The following is an 18,718-nucleotide window of genomic DNA, read 5'->3' as shown; positions in this document are numbered from 1 at the left end:
GGTGGCACATGCCAATAATCCCAGCTACTCAGAAAGCTGAGGTAGAAGGATTACAAATTCAAGGCCATTCTGGCCAATTTAGTGGGACCCTGTATCAAAATAAAAAAATAAAAAGGGTGGGCATGTGGATCAGTGGTAGAATGCCCTGGTACTACTAAGAGGAAAAAAAAAATTCACAATAGCTTAAAAAAAAATCGAAACCCTAGGGATACTCCCAGCCAAATCTGAATCCAGATCAGTGATGGGCAGTTCCTAGGAAGACCAATCTGTTAGCCATGCTCCATCTCTGCAGGATGTAAATGCCCTTCCTAGTTCTGACGCTGTGTGAAGCTGGCCCCCTTCACTTCCCGGTTCCTCTTCCCCAAGATGATCTGTAGGGATGATTCTGATTTGGGTTTCTGGGGCTGGAAAATTTTGCCAGTCTGTTTGCCCTTCATCTGTAGCTCTCACTGTTGTTTCTCTCCTTGAACGCTTTACCTCATGGAGAAAAAAAGATTCTGCTGATTAGAGAGACAGGATGAGGGATAATCGTTAACCAAGATAGCAACCCCGCCCTTGCATCAAGAAATGAAGCTTAGTCGGTGCAGGGCACATGCCTGTAATCACAGTGACTTTGAAAGCTGAGGCAGCAGGATCACAAGTTTGAGACTAGTTTCAGAAACTTAGCGAGACCATCAGCAATTTAGCAAGACCCTGTCTCAAAATAAAAAAGGCTGGGGATGTAGCTCAGTGGTAAAGCACCCCTGGGTCCAATCCCTAGTTCCCAAGTACCAAAAAAAAAAAAAAAAAAAAAAAAAAAAAAAAAGAAGAAGAAGAAGAAAGAAAGAAAAATAGAAATTACACTCTACTTCTTGCTGTTGTCTTTTAAAAGAAAAAAAAATCATCAAACTTGTGCTGCAGAGGCTCAGATAAGTTATAGGGCACCCAAGAGAGATTGACAATTTTGTTTCCACACTAGGAGAGGGGACACCTGGGCTAGCAGGCAGAATGCTTGCTTTCTACAGAATTCTGGAACAGAGGGTTAGGAGAAAATACAAATCAAAGACTTGAACTAGCTAGATTAAGTTACCAGACAGCAGCTTGGGAGATTGATTCTGGTAGCCAAAATACCTATTATGCCTCTATTGAAAAGGCATTTGCTAAAGATGTTGCAAATCAGTTAGCCACTGATGCTGTGCAGATTTTTGGAGGCTCTGGATTTAATACAGAATATCCTGTACAAAAAGTAATGAGGGATACCAAGATCTATCAGATTTATTAAGGTACTGTACAAATTCAAAGGATTATTACAACTTGTGAACATGTTAGCAGGTATAAAAATGAAGAGTCTGCTATAGAAATGTGGTTAATCATTGAATAGTTAGAATATGACCCATTATTTATGCTTCAGAAAAGAGAAAGGGCTTTAAAATTTGTCCAGTGAAAATAAATATAAGTATTCTTATATAAATTTATATCATTGATTTTAATGTTACTTTGCACTGTTGTTTAACAACTATATAATGTCCCTTTTTTCATTAAATAATTTTTCATTAAAATTATGTGTTGTCAGCTGTCTGTGGTGGTGCACACCTATAATCCAAGCTACCTAGGAGGCTGAGGCAAGTAGATCACAAGTTTGAGGCTAGCCTGGGCAACAGTGATTTAAATTAAAATAATTTTTTTAAAAGGGTGGGGAATATAGGTTGACTTGCCCTGCCTAGCATGTGTGAGGCACTGGGTTCAGTCCCTAGTATTGTGGAGCAAATATGTTGTCCTTTTTTATTACTGTACTTGAATTATATCAGCCTAGAAAATTACATTTGTCATTCTGATGTCTTAAAGAAGCAGATATACCTTGGAATTTTATTATTTTCAAGTGATATAAAATTGGGCTTATTATGAACTCAAATATACCAAAATTTACATAAAGAAAATATTGTAGGATCTGGATAACATCAGACAACTTGCCAGTGACTTTGTGGATTTAATGGTATTATTATAAGAGTTTACAATTTGAAATGCACGTGGCTTTCAGTTCTGCACAGTAATAGTCAAAATTTTGATACTCATACTTTTCCACTGTACAACTATGAGAAATTTCTTGAAAATATTTTTATTTTAATGCTGACCTTATGTTTCACTTGCCTTATTTAAATCAATAAAACTTGCTCTAAATTATTTTTATATGGCCCTGTTGGTCTCTAGGTAATCTTTGGCCTATTGTATACAATCTTATTCATGTGCATGCATTTTTAAAGGGGATGTAAATAAAATTATCTGTTCAGTGATTAAAAAACAAGACAAAACAACATGAAGATTTGATCATCTGGAATCATCAGGGAGGGGTTAAGGCATCTATGGCCTAGCTGGGGCAGGCAAGAAAGAGCCAGAGAATGTGTACAAAATAACATGTAACAAAGCAGAATTAACACAGAGCAATAAAACCAGAACCTGTCCGTGTTATACAGATCTGAGGAAAGGAATGACTGGGTGGACTTAATCAGAGAAACCACCCCGGAGAGAGGCGATTTCCGACCTCAGTTTAGAAAGAAGGGTAGAAAGTCAATCAAAAGGAGAAGAGGCAGAAGCAAGACCTGTCCCAGTGCAGGCTCTCTCTACAAGTTCTTGAGAGACTGACCTGAGCTGAACCTGATAGGGAAGTATCCTCCTGGGCTCAGAGTGTGATGGGATGCTCAGGGGCAGGGAGTGGATGTCAGGGAGACCAGGCACCATAGGCTGTAGAATGGCACAGATCATCTAAGGTCCCTGATGAAGTCTGCTTCAAAAGAATGACACTTTATAGCAAGTCTATCTTGGAGGATAACATCAAGGCCCATCCTGCTTGCATATCAGGTACAGGAATTCTTAGAGAGTGCCATTTAAAAAATCAAGTTCAAAGTTTGACTCCACCAAATGAACTCCATGGGTTGATGACGTCTCAGATGCTCTGATAAAAGGAAGGCCAATTTTACCTCCCAAGGAGTTTCAGCAAATAAACTGATGATGGGGGCTAACCAATAATTTAAATTACCATAGTTCCCCCTTATCTTTACGGGATACTTCCAAGACCCCTGGTGGACACCTCAAACCTTGGATACTACCTGACCCTCTTTATACTATGTTTTTCCTGTACATAAATTAGGCATAAGAAGAAATCAACAACAACTACTAGTAAAATAGAACAATTATAACAGTAAGCTAATAAAAAATTATGTGAAAGTGGTCTTTCATGCATATGATACTGTGACAATCTGATAATCAGAACAGCTACTAAGTGATTAACATATATGGCATAGATCTGCAGGACAAAGATGATTTATATTGCAGGGAGAAGAGAACAAGATGGTGTAAGACTTGAATTATATCATGACACTACTTCATGACACTATTCTGAATGGCATGCAATTTAAAACTTATGAATTATTTCTTTTTGTAATTTTCCATTTAATATTTCCAGACCATAGTTAACCACAGGTTACTAAAAAGCTGAAATTAAAATGGTGAATAAAGGAGGACTACTGTAATTAATCCTCAAAATTACTACCAGACACATTGCAAGCAATAAAATAGCCTTTATGACATTTCTAGGACACTCTAAGTCCTTAGAGGTTCATCTGCCTAAATCTGTACTCCTAGTGTCTGCTTAAGTGATCACTCTTTGAGGAGCATAGTTTCCAGTTCAAAGGAAGTCACGTTCTCCCATGTTCCATGTCATTAGAACCTCCAGGAAATAATTATGCTGTTCCATTCTGGGTTCCTCCATGAGTGAGGAATCCAGATAAAAATCTCCCCAAGGGCTGGGGATGTGGCTCAAACAGTAGCGCGCTCGCCTGGCATGCGTGCGGCCCGGGTTCGATCCTCAGCACCACATACAAACAAAGATGTTGTGTCTGCCGAAAACTAAAAAATAAATAAAAATTCTCTCTCTCTTTCTCTCTCTTTAAAAAAGAAATCTCCCCAAAAATTTCTGATAAGATCCAAAGAAGATGATTTTCTATTGGTAAACACTAGATGGTTAATTATGTGCCAATAATAAGCTGGGAATATAGACCACTGCAAATGTGACCTACTTCAGTGGACTCTTATTCTAAGGGAGCAGGCATCCAAATGTCCACCATGGGAGTTGCAGAATAATACCATCAGTGTTTTATTAGCCAACCTGACCTACTTGAGCAAGGAGGTATTTTATGCTCAATGTCCATGGGATTTTTTGTTTTTATTTGTGTTTTTGTTTTATTTTGCTCCTGGCATCAGGACAGATTGTTGAGTTCAGAGGGGCTCTCAAGAGGGCCATGCACCCAGTCTCTAAACCAGAGCACATAAGAAAACTATAGCTCATCTGTTTTTTGAGGTCTCACTATCTCCCTTAATCACTCATGTGTACATCTCATGGCCTGTGGTCAGTCCCTCACTTTGTAATAGAAACCTCTTATTCTCTGCCCTTGCCAAATACATCCCCCGTGGGCTTAGAGACAAGGCAGCACGTGTCCAGGTATCTCAGGAGAACTGGAGGAGATAAGGAGCTGAGACTCTTCAGGACTTCAGGAGAAATTTTCTAATGGCATTCAAGCTAAGGAACTGGGTAACTTTCCCAGTCTTCCCCTGAGGGCTATTACTGCTTCAGACTCTCCAGGACAGGTAGTGAATAAACTGGATTTTAGTAATATTGGGCCGAAGAAGGGGCGCCACCCGGTTCTGGGGCAGAAGCCACCCAGCAGGACCCAGCCCAAACCAACTTTGCCAGCACTTTCAGCTCCACAGTGCCACCTTGTGGTCTAATGACAAACCCCAAGACACTCTGCTTTTCCCATGAGCTCAGAACCGGACTCCAAGGGAGGTGGTCCAGCCCTACCCCCCTCTCTCAAGTCTCAAGATCATGTTTTAATTTTTTTCTTGAATATTCCCATTATACTTGCCCCTAGGAAACAAAGATTACCAGCAATGTCCTGTATATTAAAGAGTTTTATTAGTGGATTTCAACCTTCTCTGGGTTTCAGACCTAGGAATGAATTGTTATAGCCTAGGCTGAATTTATAGCCCTTTGATAGATAAAAGGCCTATTTATATACAAAACACAGACATGGTCATCTGGGAAGTTACTGGCTGGTACCAAACTATGGAAAAAGCCAATCTGAAGAATCCCCATAGTCAACTGATCAATGCCCTACCTGCCATCCTCTCATCCCTGCCTGCCCCTCACCTCCTGCTCCTGAGAAGGCTTTAAGGGACTGGGGTACTGTATTTCCCAGTCCATAGAATGGCATCAACATTTTACACAAGTGTCCCACCCAGAGACAGCTCTGTTCAGTTTCTCCTGGGCTTAGCGGTTAGGAATGGGATTGACGGCAGAGAACCCCCTTCTTGTTTCCTGCCACCTTGTGTCCCATCTAAGACTCATCCAGTCTGTCCATGAGAGCTTCCTACAGGTCCTGAAAAGCTGTCATTCATAGATCCAGACAAGATCCACCATTTCCTCCAAAGCTTTCTGGAATGGGACCCTGAGACCCAGTGGCTGGTTGTTCTCCATTGGTTTTTAATAAGAAAGAACCTGCTTTTGGGAAAAGATCAAAAACAACTTTCCCATGGAGGAACAGTGGGGGGTCCCAAAGCCATCCCCAAAAGCCCATTTCCCTTGTTCAGTGCCAAACAGAAAATACAATAGTGGTAAGAAGGGGTGCTACTGAAGGCAAAGAGTAGATGAGGAAGGAACTTGAGTCAAACTCATTTACAAACTTCATTTACATCCACAGGACTGTCTGTCCCTCATAACTGAGGTGGCAAGGTTACCAGCATTTTACTGATGTTGGTCATTGGTGGCAGCAGAACCAAGACCCATCCCTGCTGACCTTTCAGCTGATGCTCCTTCTACCATCCAGGCTGTCTCTTAGAATGACAGCTGGGGTGAGGAAACTACCCCATGATGTAAATCCCCCTGGAGATAAGGAGGAGCAGGGCAGAGTCTCAGATTCCACCTGCCCTGCTGTCTCTCCTGGCCTTGGAGAAGGATTCAGCATTACAGAACTGAAGACAAAGTGGGCAGCATCGCCGTGGCAGAACCCAGAGTCACCAGAACTGTTAAAGAGTGTAAATGTCACTGCGGTGAAAATTCAACAGTTCTCCTAGAGCTTGTGAGTTAGATGCTTTTTGTGTCATCTCTTATGACACCACTTCCAGTCTTGCAAAGTCAGAGAAGCTTAGAGCTGAGAAATACCTTAGAGACCATCTCACCTGTTCAACAGGTGAGGAAGCAGAGACCCCAAGAGGAAGGTGACTTTCCAAGGCAGAGCCGAGATGAGAATCCTGGGCTCCTGACTCCATCCCCACATCCATTCAATTTTTACTGGAAGCTCTGCAGAACCTCAAGGATTATTCCAGAATTGTGATCACAAACTCCTCCTTAAAGACATCTCCTCCATGCAGACCCAGAGGAAGGAGTAGCAGGAACCCCTTGGGGAGAGGAGGGAGGGAAACCTGCCCCTGCAGCCTCTGAGGTTTATTCCTGCTCTTAATTTTACTGTGACCATTTCTACCTCATCCTTTCCTCTTTCTTCCCTGACTCACCCAGGTTAGGCTCTACCACTAAGGACACACAATACTCCCCCTGCCACCCATCCCGTGGAGAAGGATATGGGGGGAAGACGAACTGACATTTGCAGAGTTCCTACTGGGTAGCAGACGCTGTACCAATCCTGCATCTCCCTTCCACAACAAGAGGGCATAGCAGGTGAAGGCTGAATACACATTCACCTTGCTTCATGAAACTATATGCCCTATACAAAAAAAAAAAAAAAAAAAAAAAATCAGGATCCAAGTAGGTCCTTAGAGTTTTTCACTCCCTGCACCCTGGGGTTGGGCTGGGATGTGCAAGTCAGGTTAGAATGGGGACAGGTAGCTAAGGCATGAAACCAGCTTCTGAGTTCCTGCCACCTGGGGACCCTCAGACAGTGCCACCCCAGATCTGGCGCACCACCTCCACCCTGTGGGTGTGTTCCAAGACACCCTGTGAGTATGGCAGGACCAGGAAGCAGGCCATTTGATTCTGCCTGACTGTCACCATGAGACTGGGAGCTAAGGAGGACAGGCTTCACCTTAGAGGCTGCTATTCTGGCCTCTTCGCACTGCCTCAAATTGGGTTCCAGGGAACGCTAACCCTGACCTCCCAGCTCTTACACCCAGTGCCTGAGGTGGGCAGAGATCTTCCATTGCTAGCCTTGGGGGCAGTCCCAGGCTCCATCCAACAAGTCTTCTCTAAAAGATGCTGGTCTCAGTGGTGGCTTCCCCGTCTGCCTGCTCTAAGTCCTTCAGTGACTCTGCCGGCCCTGGCCTCGAACTGAGGCTGAGGCTGAGGGTGGGTGGGCAGCTGGAGCGGGTCAGCAGGGTGGTGCGGCGGCTGGAGAGACTGCTGCTGGAGAGCTGTCTGCGCATGCGGGGCCGGGCTCCCCCACAACAGGCAAGATGACGCAGGGGGCGTGGTAACAGGTGGCTATTGAAGCCCATGTAGATCCAGGGGTTGCAGCAGCTGCTGATGTTGCCCAAAAGCATGGAGATGGTAAAGGCCACGTTGGTGGAATCTGCCACAAGAGAAGTACAAGAAGACTTAGGATGGTGGCTTGCAGGGATCTGGGAGAGAGGCCAGCCCTCCGCTGAACAGATGAGGAAACCAAGTCCCAGAGAGGAGAAGGGATTCTCTCCGGGTTCTGTAGCTAGAGAGGAGCACAGCTGGGACTTGACCTGGGTCACTTGACTCCAGAATCTACCTCACTGATTTTGTTTGTTTTGTAACTAACTACAGGGTGAGAGCAGGAGCTAAGTTTTAAGTTTAATTTAGAAGAGTCCACATTGTTAGGGAGAGGACCAGCTCAAATAGGAGAAGTTGGTTTTGTTCTAAAGCCTAGACCTTGAATCCCCTAATGGATGTAGACCTGAGAAATAAACAGGGAAAATAACCAAATGCAGGTCCCTTCTACTCCTGTTCCTATGCTGCCCTCCAGATTCTATCTTTGCCTTTCAGGGCCAGCCTCACTTATTCTGACATTCAGTCACTGAATACATGTGGAGTACTGCCTCCATGCTGGGCCCTGTGCCAGGGATCTGGTAGGACAATCAGTGGAGCCTGGCTGCTCCATAGGTTCTATGGCCTCATTTCCAAGCACAGGAGAGAGGGAAGTTTCTGGGGACATCTCAGTATCCCATTCCAGTGCTTATTCCATGTTCTCAGATTGTCCCTAGGGAACACACTGACCCCTTTGCAGGGAAAAACTAATTTCTCTCTTAGGCAGTCAAAATGGGAGAGTGCCAAACTCTGACAAGATTCCTTCCAGATACGATCTTTCAACAGACTAAATGAAACTCCCCAGACCAACAGGAAGGCTGCAGGAGGGGCACCAGCCTCCTGGGTCCACCATGGTTACAGCTATGGCACAGGTGGCTTACTGAGTTACCTTGCTTTTTCCAGGGACTGTAGAATTATTGAAAGCAACCTCAGAGCTGGGAAGAAATTTAGAAGTACACTTTCCAACTTGTATAGCACAGTAAATAAGAACTGCAGCTCAAACCCAGGTTTCCCAGCCCTAAGGCAGAGATCCTGCACCTATCAGAGATTCAACCTGCAAACTCAAAGGCACAGCTCAGCGCCTGCTCTATAGAGCACTTCAAAGCTTCAGGTAAACTGGCTCCTCCTGCACATCTCTCCTGAGTGTGCTCAAGGTATGGCCTCTTGTAACCCAAGAGAAGAGATAGGGTAAGAATGTTTGATAAGAGACACAAATCAAAGAGGTAAGAAGGCCTGTATGGACCCAGTTCCCTCCATAGCTCTAGGGCACAGGAGTGAATATGTCCAAGGGGGTCACGTCTAAGTGGGGAGGGACTAGTCTTCAGTTTTGCCTAGTTAACCATGAGCTTCAGAAGTCTTGGGGAGTTGCTTTGGCTAAGGGGATGGTATTCATCCTGGCTGCTTCATCAATATACATTTACTGTTCAGCTAAAACTAGTGACAGTAGCTTTGCAAGTTCCTTGGCATAGGAGGCATCTGTGTGACTTGGCCCATCTGAGCCAGGTACAGTATGCGGCAGGAGATGTACCAGGAAGCACCAGAGAATATGGGCTCTGCTTCTCCGCCCTTGAGGGCAGATCCACCATAGTTGGTCCAGGCAGAAACTCAGCTGACTGTGGGGACAGGGACAGAGGCAGGGAGCCAGGCAGGCTCTGTCCAAAAACTCAGAGCCAGGAGGCCAAGAGACCAGTGTGTTGTGAGAACTGGGGGTGCTGAAAAGTAAGTTTAAAGTAGTGAACCCCAGTCCAAAATGCTTTAATTTTTCTGAGAGAACATTGTTTGTACAATAACTTTGTTCCTCTCTCAGGCCCTGGGGAAGTGGTAAACCCTCTACACAGGTGAAGAATGAGGTGCTGGGGACAGGCTTATGAGGATTGTGGATACCAAGGCAAGCCCAGAAAGCCACACTGGCTGGTTGGCAAGATGCCCTTCTTCTCATATGTTCCTCATTAAAGGGGCAAATGACCACCTCCCCCCGGTGCCATTGGCTGAGTTGTGCTTGTTCAGAGTAAAACCATCCAAGTCAAGTCTTGGCTCTGTCTCCTACATGCAGGCCATTTTGGACCAGTTATTTTACCTCTCCAGCCTCAACTTACTCGGATGTACAGTAGAGAAAATCACCCCACAGTAGCAGGAAAACTCAGTGTGCTTGGCCCCATGAAGCTCTCCCTTCTTCTAGTCTGGCCTCGGCTACAGAGGGAGAGCCTTGTAGTTGGTTGGGTTTCATATGCTTATCCTTTATAGGATAATTTACAAACAGCCTCTTGTTCAGACTGATGTCAAATGGGTAGCTAAGAAGGTGGATAATGGGACCGTCATAGTTGGACATTACTTTTGCTTTTCTCCTGCATGGTTGTGTTAAATTCACGGCCTTCCTCTATTTCAGGTCTGTAGAAAAGCAAAGCATTTGGCTTGAGTAGGATGACCAAAATGAGATCAGAAACAAACTCAAGGGGGACAACTCCTTACGGGCTGGTAGGAATTTGTAGCCTGAGCTGCTGGACCATGAACTCTCAGGAAGCTTCCAAAAGATCCTGAAAGAGCCTCCCCAAGGCACTCGCATGGTGCTCCCAGTACGTGTCCTGAGCCGTGCATACCACGAGATGTGCTGCAGAGCACGGTCACTCCTATCACAGGCGCCCAGAGGTCCTCATGCATGTGTTCCCATGCCCTGCTTCTGCTTAGAGGAGCAGGAACAGAGGCCCTTGAACACCACCCTCCAACACTTAGGCTGCCCAGACACAGCCCTGCCTTCCTGGGAACAAGCTTACGTCCAAAGACCGGACTACCAGGCAGTGTCTGAAGCTCTGATGTCTACCTCACTCCAGAAAAAGGCAAGTCCTGCCATGTGCCAACTGAAACACAGGACTCTTGAGGGATCCATTTTTGGGGTTTTTTTTTTGTTTTTGTTTTTGTTTTGTTTTTTTATGTAAGAGGAAGGCCCTTCATGTGGAGGCACTTTTAGAACCAGGGTTATGAGCAAGGCTGGGTTGAGGGAAAAGACAAGGAGGCAGAAGACCTGGGCTCAAATCTTCACTTTGCCACTACCTAGCTGTGTGGCCTTGAGCAAGTCATGGTTCCTCTTTGAGTCTCTGTTTCTTCATTGACACAATGAAGTGGCTGACCTTGAAATTTTTTGCAGGGTGGGGTGGGTACCAGGGATTGAACTCAGGGGCACTCAGCCACTAAGCCACATCTCCAGCCCTATTTTGTATTTTTATTTAGAGACAGGGTCTCATGGAGTTGCTTAGTGCCTCACTTTTGCTGAGGCTGGCTTTGAACTTGGGATCCTCCTGCCTCAGCCTCCTGAGCTGCTGGGATTACAGGTGTGCACCACTGTACCTGGCTGCACTTGAAATTTGAGGGTTGTCATGTGTCAGCCCTAATTAACTGAAAGTGGCCATTGAGATGGAGCTCAAAGTGATGTCCAGGTACAGGAGGGAAGAGTGCCAAGAGAGAGACAGTTTCTGGGCCACAAATTGTCATCCTGGACCAGATCATTTGGGGGTGGGGTGGGAAACCCTTCAACTCTAGAATCCTTGGATTCTAAAGCCCATCTGGCAAACTGGAAGTTGGTTGGGCAAATCTGCCTACAGTTACAGTTCATTAGCACCACATAGTATTTTCAAATTGTTAAGTTAGATACCCAAATTTTAAAATCAGGAAATTTCACATAAAAGATACATAGCATTCATAGGCTGGACGAGAGTTGCATCTGTCCCTCTTCACATGGGAAAATGTTATGGTTTGAATGTTTGTCCTCCAAAATTCATGTCAGAAGCATAATCTCCACTGTCATATGTCCATTATACTTGCAGGTAGGACTTTCGGGAGGTGACTGGGTCGTGGGGCTCTGCCCTCATGAATGGATTGATAGATTAATGAATTATCAAGGATGTAGGTTTGTTATCACAAGAATATTTCTTCTATTAAAGTCAGTTTGGCTATCTCTCCTAAGTCCTGTGATACCCTGTGCCATCCAGAGACTCTGCAGAAAGTCCCTCCCCAGATGCAAACCTTTAACTTTGGATTTTCCAGCCTTCAGAGCAGTAAGAGCTAAACTTTTTTCTTTTATAAGTCACTCAGTCTCAGGTACTCTGTTCCAGCAACAGAAGATGGACCAAAACAAACAAACACCAACCTTCCTAGTGGCTGCACTCATTTGTCACCCACCTGGTCCTGGGAGGCATTGTAACCCCTGCCCTATCCCTACTGTCCTCCTTTCCCGCTCTTCCCTACCTCACCACCCAGAATAGACCACATACTTGCCTTCATCAGGGGCATCCTCATCCCACACAGACCACATCTGGACACTGAAGAAGGGTGCCCAGCAAGCAATGTAGGCCAGCACGATGATGAAGGTCATCTTCACCGTTCGGATCTTGGCCCGAGAGATGGTGCTGATGCTGCTGACCCGAGATGGTAGCCCCCGCTTGGCCACAGCTGGGGCAGAAGGTGAAGGCTTGTTCCAAGTCCTCCAGCCCCCTGCTTCCACCCTCCCAGCCTGTGTCTTGACTTTTAGGTTCTTACAGATCTCATGGCAAATGAGGCTGTAGCAGGCTGTAAGTATGGCCACAGGCAGGACAAAAATGGCCAGAGTGGTCCAGGTGATGTAGGCCCGTGGCCCCCAGGAGAAGCGGAAATCAGCCCAGCAGTCCAGCACCCCTGTGCCCTGGATCACCTCCCGCAAAGAAAAAATGAAGACTTGGGGGAGGCTAAGGATGGCAGCCAGCAGCCAGGGAGCCGCGATGAGTGGGTAAGTGGACTGGCTGGGCTGCTGGAGGCTGCGCAGGGGATGACAGACGGCCAGGTATCGGTCCACTGTCATGGCCAGCAGCATGTAGGTGGAGGCAAACATGCTGAGCACCTGCAGGTACTTGACAGCCCGGCAGAGGAGGTCAGGACCCTGGAAGCGGTAGGTGATGTCCCAGAGCAGCTGGGGCAGCACCTGGAAGAGTGCCACACCCAGGTCAGTCAGGGCCAGGTGCAGCACAAACAGGTGCATGCGGGAGCGCTTGCGGCCTGGCTGGCCCAGGGTCAGCAGCACAGCCAGGTTGCCCCCTGTGGCCAGCACCAGGACGGTAGCCAGGATGCCAATCTCCACCTTGGCCAGCTCCTCATCCCGGCCCAGCCAGGGTGTTGTGGCATTGGGGGCAGAAAGGGTGCCCCCAGGGTTGGGTATGGCAGTCCAGGAAGGCTCCAAATCCATGGTCAAGGTTTGCTGGGGGTGGGAGAAATGGAGGGAAGGTGTGAATGAAGTATCCAGGTGAAAGTTTAAGAAGAGAAAAATGGAAATGATAGGGAGAAGGCTTGAAAGCAGGAGATAACAATGTCAAGGACAGGGATAGAGAGAGGAAGGAGAATGGGATAAGGAAGGAGAAAACAGAGCTGGCCCCAAGTGGGCAGGGGAACCCGGGAAAGAAAAACCAATCAAGCAGATGGGGTGTTGGGATGGGAAGAACAGGGGAGGCTGTGCAGGATGAGCTCGGGTAAGGAGAGACCTGGGCCAGCTGCCACTTGTCCCCAGATCACTCCAAATTCACTTTCTCCCAACTTTCTGTAAGTGGAGAGCGGATGCCTCTAAGCCTGCTCAAAGGTGCAATCCAACATCACAGGTGTCCGCTGGCCAAGCTGCAGGCTCCAGCCTAGAGACGCGCTCTCAAAGCGAGCCAAGCCCGCGGCTGGAGCCCAGCGGGTTTTATGCGCTTCCAGCAGAGTCCAGAGGCCCGGGCTCCCGGGTTGGCTCTTGCAGTGGGAGGGCGGAGAGAGGCTCGCAGGCACCCACCAGGCTGGACTGATAGACTGCTGGGGGAGGGGGCAAAACGGGAGGAGGAGTAGGGGCAGTGGCCCAGGGACAGGGAGCTAGTAAGAAGAATCCAGCAATGCAAGCAAGCTCCCACCAGCCCGCAGGACTCACGGACTTAGCAGACAAACGTCTCTACACTCGCACCCTGCAGCCTCCGACTCTCTCCAGACAGATGCACACCCGGGCTGTGTGTGTGTGTGTGTGTGTGTGCGCCACCTACGCAGAAAGTAAGGCTGGCAGTGTTGTGTGGCACGCCCCCTGCCTGGGGCTCTCGTGAAGGATCTAAAATCACTACAAGGAGCGGTCACTTAGAAGCGACATCCTACCCCACAGTCTCAGGCGATACCCCACAGTCTCAGGCGAAGGACTATCGGGAGGGGAAGAAAAAGTAAAGATGTTTATGGGAAGGAGAGTGGGGTGGAGGGATGGAGGAGCTAGACCTGGGATCCCTGGTAAGACAGGTAGGGAGGAGAAGGAAGGAAAAATTCCGAGTATTTTCAGCTAGGGGGAGTCGTAAATCCTGTCCTGTCCTGAGTATTTTTCTTGAGCTGGTTGCTTCCAAAATACATAAACGCAGTTAACCACATTGTGAGACAGAAACCTGAGCCCTGGAGAAGTTAGACAGTTTGCCCTAGAAGATTACAGAACCAGTAATCAGTCGAGGCAGGACCGGAACCAGCCCAGCATGCTTTGTCCAAAGCACAGCTGTAGCATTTGCATTAGGTCGTTGTGCGAGAGGCGGTGCTGAGGGTACGGAGGAAACTTACAGGTCAATGCAGGTATCGCGTGGTATTGGAATTCACTCCATCTTCCATGAGTTCACAACACAAAGTGCATTATCGCGACGCTCTAGAGCAGATTTCGTTAGGAGTGACAGTACTGTGGTCCAAGAATCTCAGGAAAGGCTGGGTCTGTAATGGTAGGGAGGTCCTTTGTCTTGACTTTAGTCCATCTGGATTCAAACCCCTTTACAATGTTACCCCATCTGCACATCCAATTAGCACCCCTTCTGGAAGGTTCTACATCCTGTACAGCCTACAAATTTATCTCCTTTTGTGCTCTTCAGCCTAAGATTCCACTTTCTCAAGGAATTTGCTCTTTATGAGTGATTATTTTCAGTCTCTCTGCCAGCTCACATCTATATGCTCTAGTACTGTACTTTAAAAAAATAATTTGAACTCCTCAGACACTTTACCAACTCCAACTGTGATAGCCCCTTCTCCTTCCCAGTGAAACTTCTCAAAAGGTCTGTCTGAGTTTGTCTCCACGTTCTAGCTCCCATTCATTTCTGGATGTAGTCCCTTAAAATGCATGTTTAAAAAATATTATGTAGGGGCTAAGGTTGTGGCTTAGTGGTAGAGAGCTTGCCTATTATGGGTGGAGCCCTGGGTTCGATCCTTAGCACCACATAAAGTTAAATAAATAAAGGTATTGTGTCTATCTACAACATATATATATATATATATATATATATATATATATATATATATAATATTATGTAAGTGATATTATACTACATGTATTATTCTGAAACTTGCTTTTAAATTCTACATTATTTTTGAGATCTGTTTTTGCTGATACATAGGATAGATCTAGTTCATTCTTAATGAGCATGTGAATATAGTACCTTTTATGTACCCATAATTATATTTTTATAATTTAGGTTATTTCCAGGTTTTCCCCACTATTATTTATTATATCTATGTGGATACATTTCTTTTTAAAATTTTTACTGATGATTATTGTACACATTTATGGAGTATAATATGATGTTTTGATTCATGTATACATATTTGCTTAAATGCTACAATGAATGTTTTTATGTCTCCTATGTTCATGTGTCTGAATTTCTCTCAGGTATGTATCTAGAAGTATGCACTTGGGTGCATTATTGGGTCATACAATTATGAATTTTCAATTAGATAAGCCATACTCTAAAATTTTGATCTCTAAATTAATTGTCCTAACAGTTGTATTTTAGTTTCCAAATATTCTCATAGTCACACTTTTAAATTTTTACCAATATTATAAATGTGAAATAGCATCTCATCTTGCTTTTGTATTTCTGCGGTTATATATAAGTTATGAGCACCTTTTCATATTTTACTTGTTTGAATTTCCTTCTCTGTGAATTTTTCATATCCTCTGCAAGACTTTTATTAGGTTGTTTTTCTTATGAATTTGCAGGACCTCTCTTTATGTTCTGATATGAATCTTTTACCTATTTTCATATGTTGCAAATGTCTTCTCTAATCTATTTATCTTTTAACTTCATGTCAGATCATTTGTTACATGGAACATTTACATTATGATCTAATTATTCTCCTTTTCTTGTGTTCCCTACCTCAAGAATAGCAGTATTTTCCCCTACATTTTCTTTTAACAGGTTTAAATTTGTTTTTCATGTTTAGGTGTGCAACCCATCTGAATTTATTTTTGTGTATATGTGAAGTAGAAATCTAACTTAACTTTGTTTTCCACATGGCAAACCAATCACTCCTTACAGCCCATTAATACCAATTATCACCTGTGTGATATATCAATTTTCAATTCTATATGAGACTATTTCTTGGATCTCTGGTACATTCTATTTATTTATTTTTTATCCCTATTCCAGTGTTTCACTATTTTAAGCACTATAGCTCTACAATGCATATTCTCAAAGTATTTATCAAAATTTTGAAATTGTTAAATTTTGTATCAATTTACATAGGTTCTCAAACAGTTGTGTTGAGCTTCTAGATAAGCATTGCATTTAGAGAATAATATGGGGGAGGATCAACTTACTTATGATTTTATTTAGGTCTTTTCTTATGTCCTTCAATAATTTTCTTATAAAAATTATAATTTTCTTCATAAATGTCTTCCTGCTTTGTGATACATTTATTCCAATGTGCCTTCTAGTTTATATTGTTATTATGTACATTATTTTGTTCTACCACATTTTCTAATGACTAATCACTAATTACTTATTGCCAGTACATAGCAATACTATTGATTTGTTATCTTGCTTTTTTTTTGTAGTTTGTAAATTATTTTGGTTATCTATGCATACAGTATTATCTGCAAACAATAATAAGATTTGGTCTTTTAATCCCAATCTATTTAGCTCTTATTTCTTTTTCTTGTCTTATTGTGAAGTCTAAGAGTCCAGAATAATGTTGAAAAGCAGGAGTCACTGATGTTTTAAACTTGAATAAGAATGTAGCTAAAGTTTTACCATTAAGTATTATGCCTATGATAGGTCCTCTTCACTGTTTAATTTTTAAAATTTTTTATATGCATGATTATAGTCATAGTATTCCATAGTAGTTGTTATGGGGAAAAAGTAATCCCTTATACCACCTCTATTTCTCAACTTTTCAGAAGTATTTTCTTCCCTTTTAAATTTTTCATTAAAGATAAATGTAATCATCTAAAAAGGTAGAGAATAGCTTAGGGAAACTCCATGTTTCCATTGCCTGACTTTCACAATTATCACTATAAAGCTAATCTTGTTTCATCTGAATTTTCATCCATTTCCCCTCTACCTCAAGATTATTTTGAAGGAGATGTCTGATATCATATCATTCATTTGTAAATATTTCATATATCTATTTCTCAAGGATAAGGACTTTTAAATTATAATGTATTACCATTTTTGTGCTAGTCAGCATTCTCCAAAGAAAGAATTAATGGGATGTAGATCTATACCTATATCAATATATCAATATCCATATTTATATCAAGAGAGTGTTTATGGAGATTTATTATAAGGAATGAGCTACATGACTTACTCCTGAATTCAATCCCCAGTACCAAAAAGGAAAAAAAGAAGCAAAAATTTTTAAAAAGTGAGTATGGAAGGCAGAGGTTCAGCCTGATGGGTTTGGGCTTTAGAGACTCCACAGAAGTCTTTACTTTGTTTCTCTCACCATAAGATATCTTGTAGAGTCACAGCATGTCACAGGTGAAAGGGACTCACCCTTTAGTTCTGGTCAAAAGGACGAGGAGTGATGGAAAAGACCTCTAAGACAGACCATCAGTTCCCATCCCTTCATTTTCCAGAAGAAAGCCCAACCTAAAAGTCCAAGAGGCAAATGAGGTCCTCCAAATCACACAGCTGTGGAAGGTCAGAGCCCAGGCAGGACCTAACTCTTCCTGGGTATTCTCTCCCCTTCTATTCACCCTTTTCTCAGCATGGTGGTTCAATGTGGCCACAGGTTAGAACTTCTGGACAAATGGTAAAATGTCCAAGCCTCACCCACAGAGATTTTTATTCATTGCCTCAAGGCAAAGATTTCAGATTGAAGTTCTAAGACCAACTCAGTTTTTGGCAAGTAGTAGAAGCCTAGTAGGGTTTTTTTAAAATATTTATTTATTTATTTCTTAGTTTTCGGCGGACTCAACATCTTTGTTTGTATGTGGTGCTGAGGATCGAACCCGGGCCGCACGCATGCCAGGCGAGCGCGCTACCGCTTGAGCCACATCCCCAGCCCCCTAATAAGTTTTTGTTGAATGTTCATTCAGAATTGAACGGGCATAAATGAGTAAATGAATTATCCCTGCCAGTCATATCACCTCATTTTTCAACCTTACTGTAGAGATTTTAAAAATCCATTACATTAGAGAGATGAGCATAATAATTCAAAAATATATGGCTCGCCTTTTGACAGAGACTTTCTGGATAGTAGATCAGAGGAGTGACTCTACTGTTAGTGAGAATCTCAACAGCCCCATGAGGCCTGAGTCAAGTGCACAGTGGCACTGGGAGCCTCTCAGACCACATCCCACTGAAATGGGTTTGGCTGTGAGTGACACAGCAGAGGGATCTAGTACCCAGGCATCCTAGTGGCCAGAATATACCAGGCAGCTCAAGAGTGATGGTCCTTTATACGATACCACCACGGATCTCCCTGCCTGGCCCCAGGGTAGACTTCAGTTCTAAGGGAAAGTTAGTGCTTAGACAGTTTCTTGGAGCTGAGGCTGGATTCTCCCCAGGCTGCTTAGCTCTCTGACCTGGCTTCTTGGAACAGGAAGCCATCCTGTTATGCTCAAGTAGTCACTGCCCTTGACTCCCTTTGGGGAACAGCTGAAACCTTCTCCATTAGTTATCATCCACTCATGAGAAAGTATTAGCTTCTCTTTTAAGCTCCTTGTGGCTCTCGGCTCTCCAATAAGTTTCCCTGGAGTGTGATGAGACAAGGACACTGACTCGCAGAGTAGAGATGCACAGCATAGTTTTCTAAATTCTGGGAAAGCTGGCCCCAGCCAATGCAGATGCATGACTCTTAGAGGGAGGGAGCCCCAGACAGAAACCAGGGGTGCAGAGCTGCAGAGCCAGAGAGGTGCAGAGGTTGAGAGATGGCTGCGGAGTTGGTCTCCCGCCCCTTGTATTC

General features: G+C 44.3%; 1 protein-coding gene across 1 annotated transcript; it reads right to left on the bottom strand.

The window, feature by feature from the left end:
• Positions 1-7,230: 7,230 nt before the first annotated feature.
• Positions 7,231-12,743, bottom strand: AVPR1B (arginine vasopressin receptor 1B; the record flags this gene model as incomplete). The annotated part of the gene is made up of 2 exons (XM_081299495.1): positions 7,231-7,553; positions 11,804-12,743. 2 exons carry the CDS (start codon positions 12,741-12,743, stop codon positions 7,231-7,233), a joined length of 1,263 nt encoding a protein of 420 aa, XP_081155621.1.
• Between the last annotated feature and the right edge of the window lie 5,975 nt (positions 12,744-18,718).

Source organism: Spermophilus citellus, assembly GCF_964194105.1.
Source record: "Spermophilus citellus genome assembly, chromosome: 6".
Taxonomy (NCBI): Eukaryota; Metazoa; Chordata; class Mammalia; order Rodentia; family Sciuridae; genus Spermophilus; species Spermophilus citellus.
Note: the sequence above shows the minus strand (reverse complement) of the source record. Positions and strands in the feature narration are given on the sequence as shown.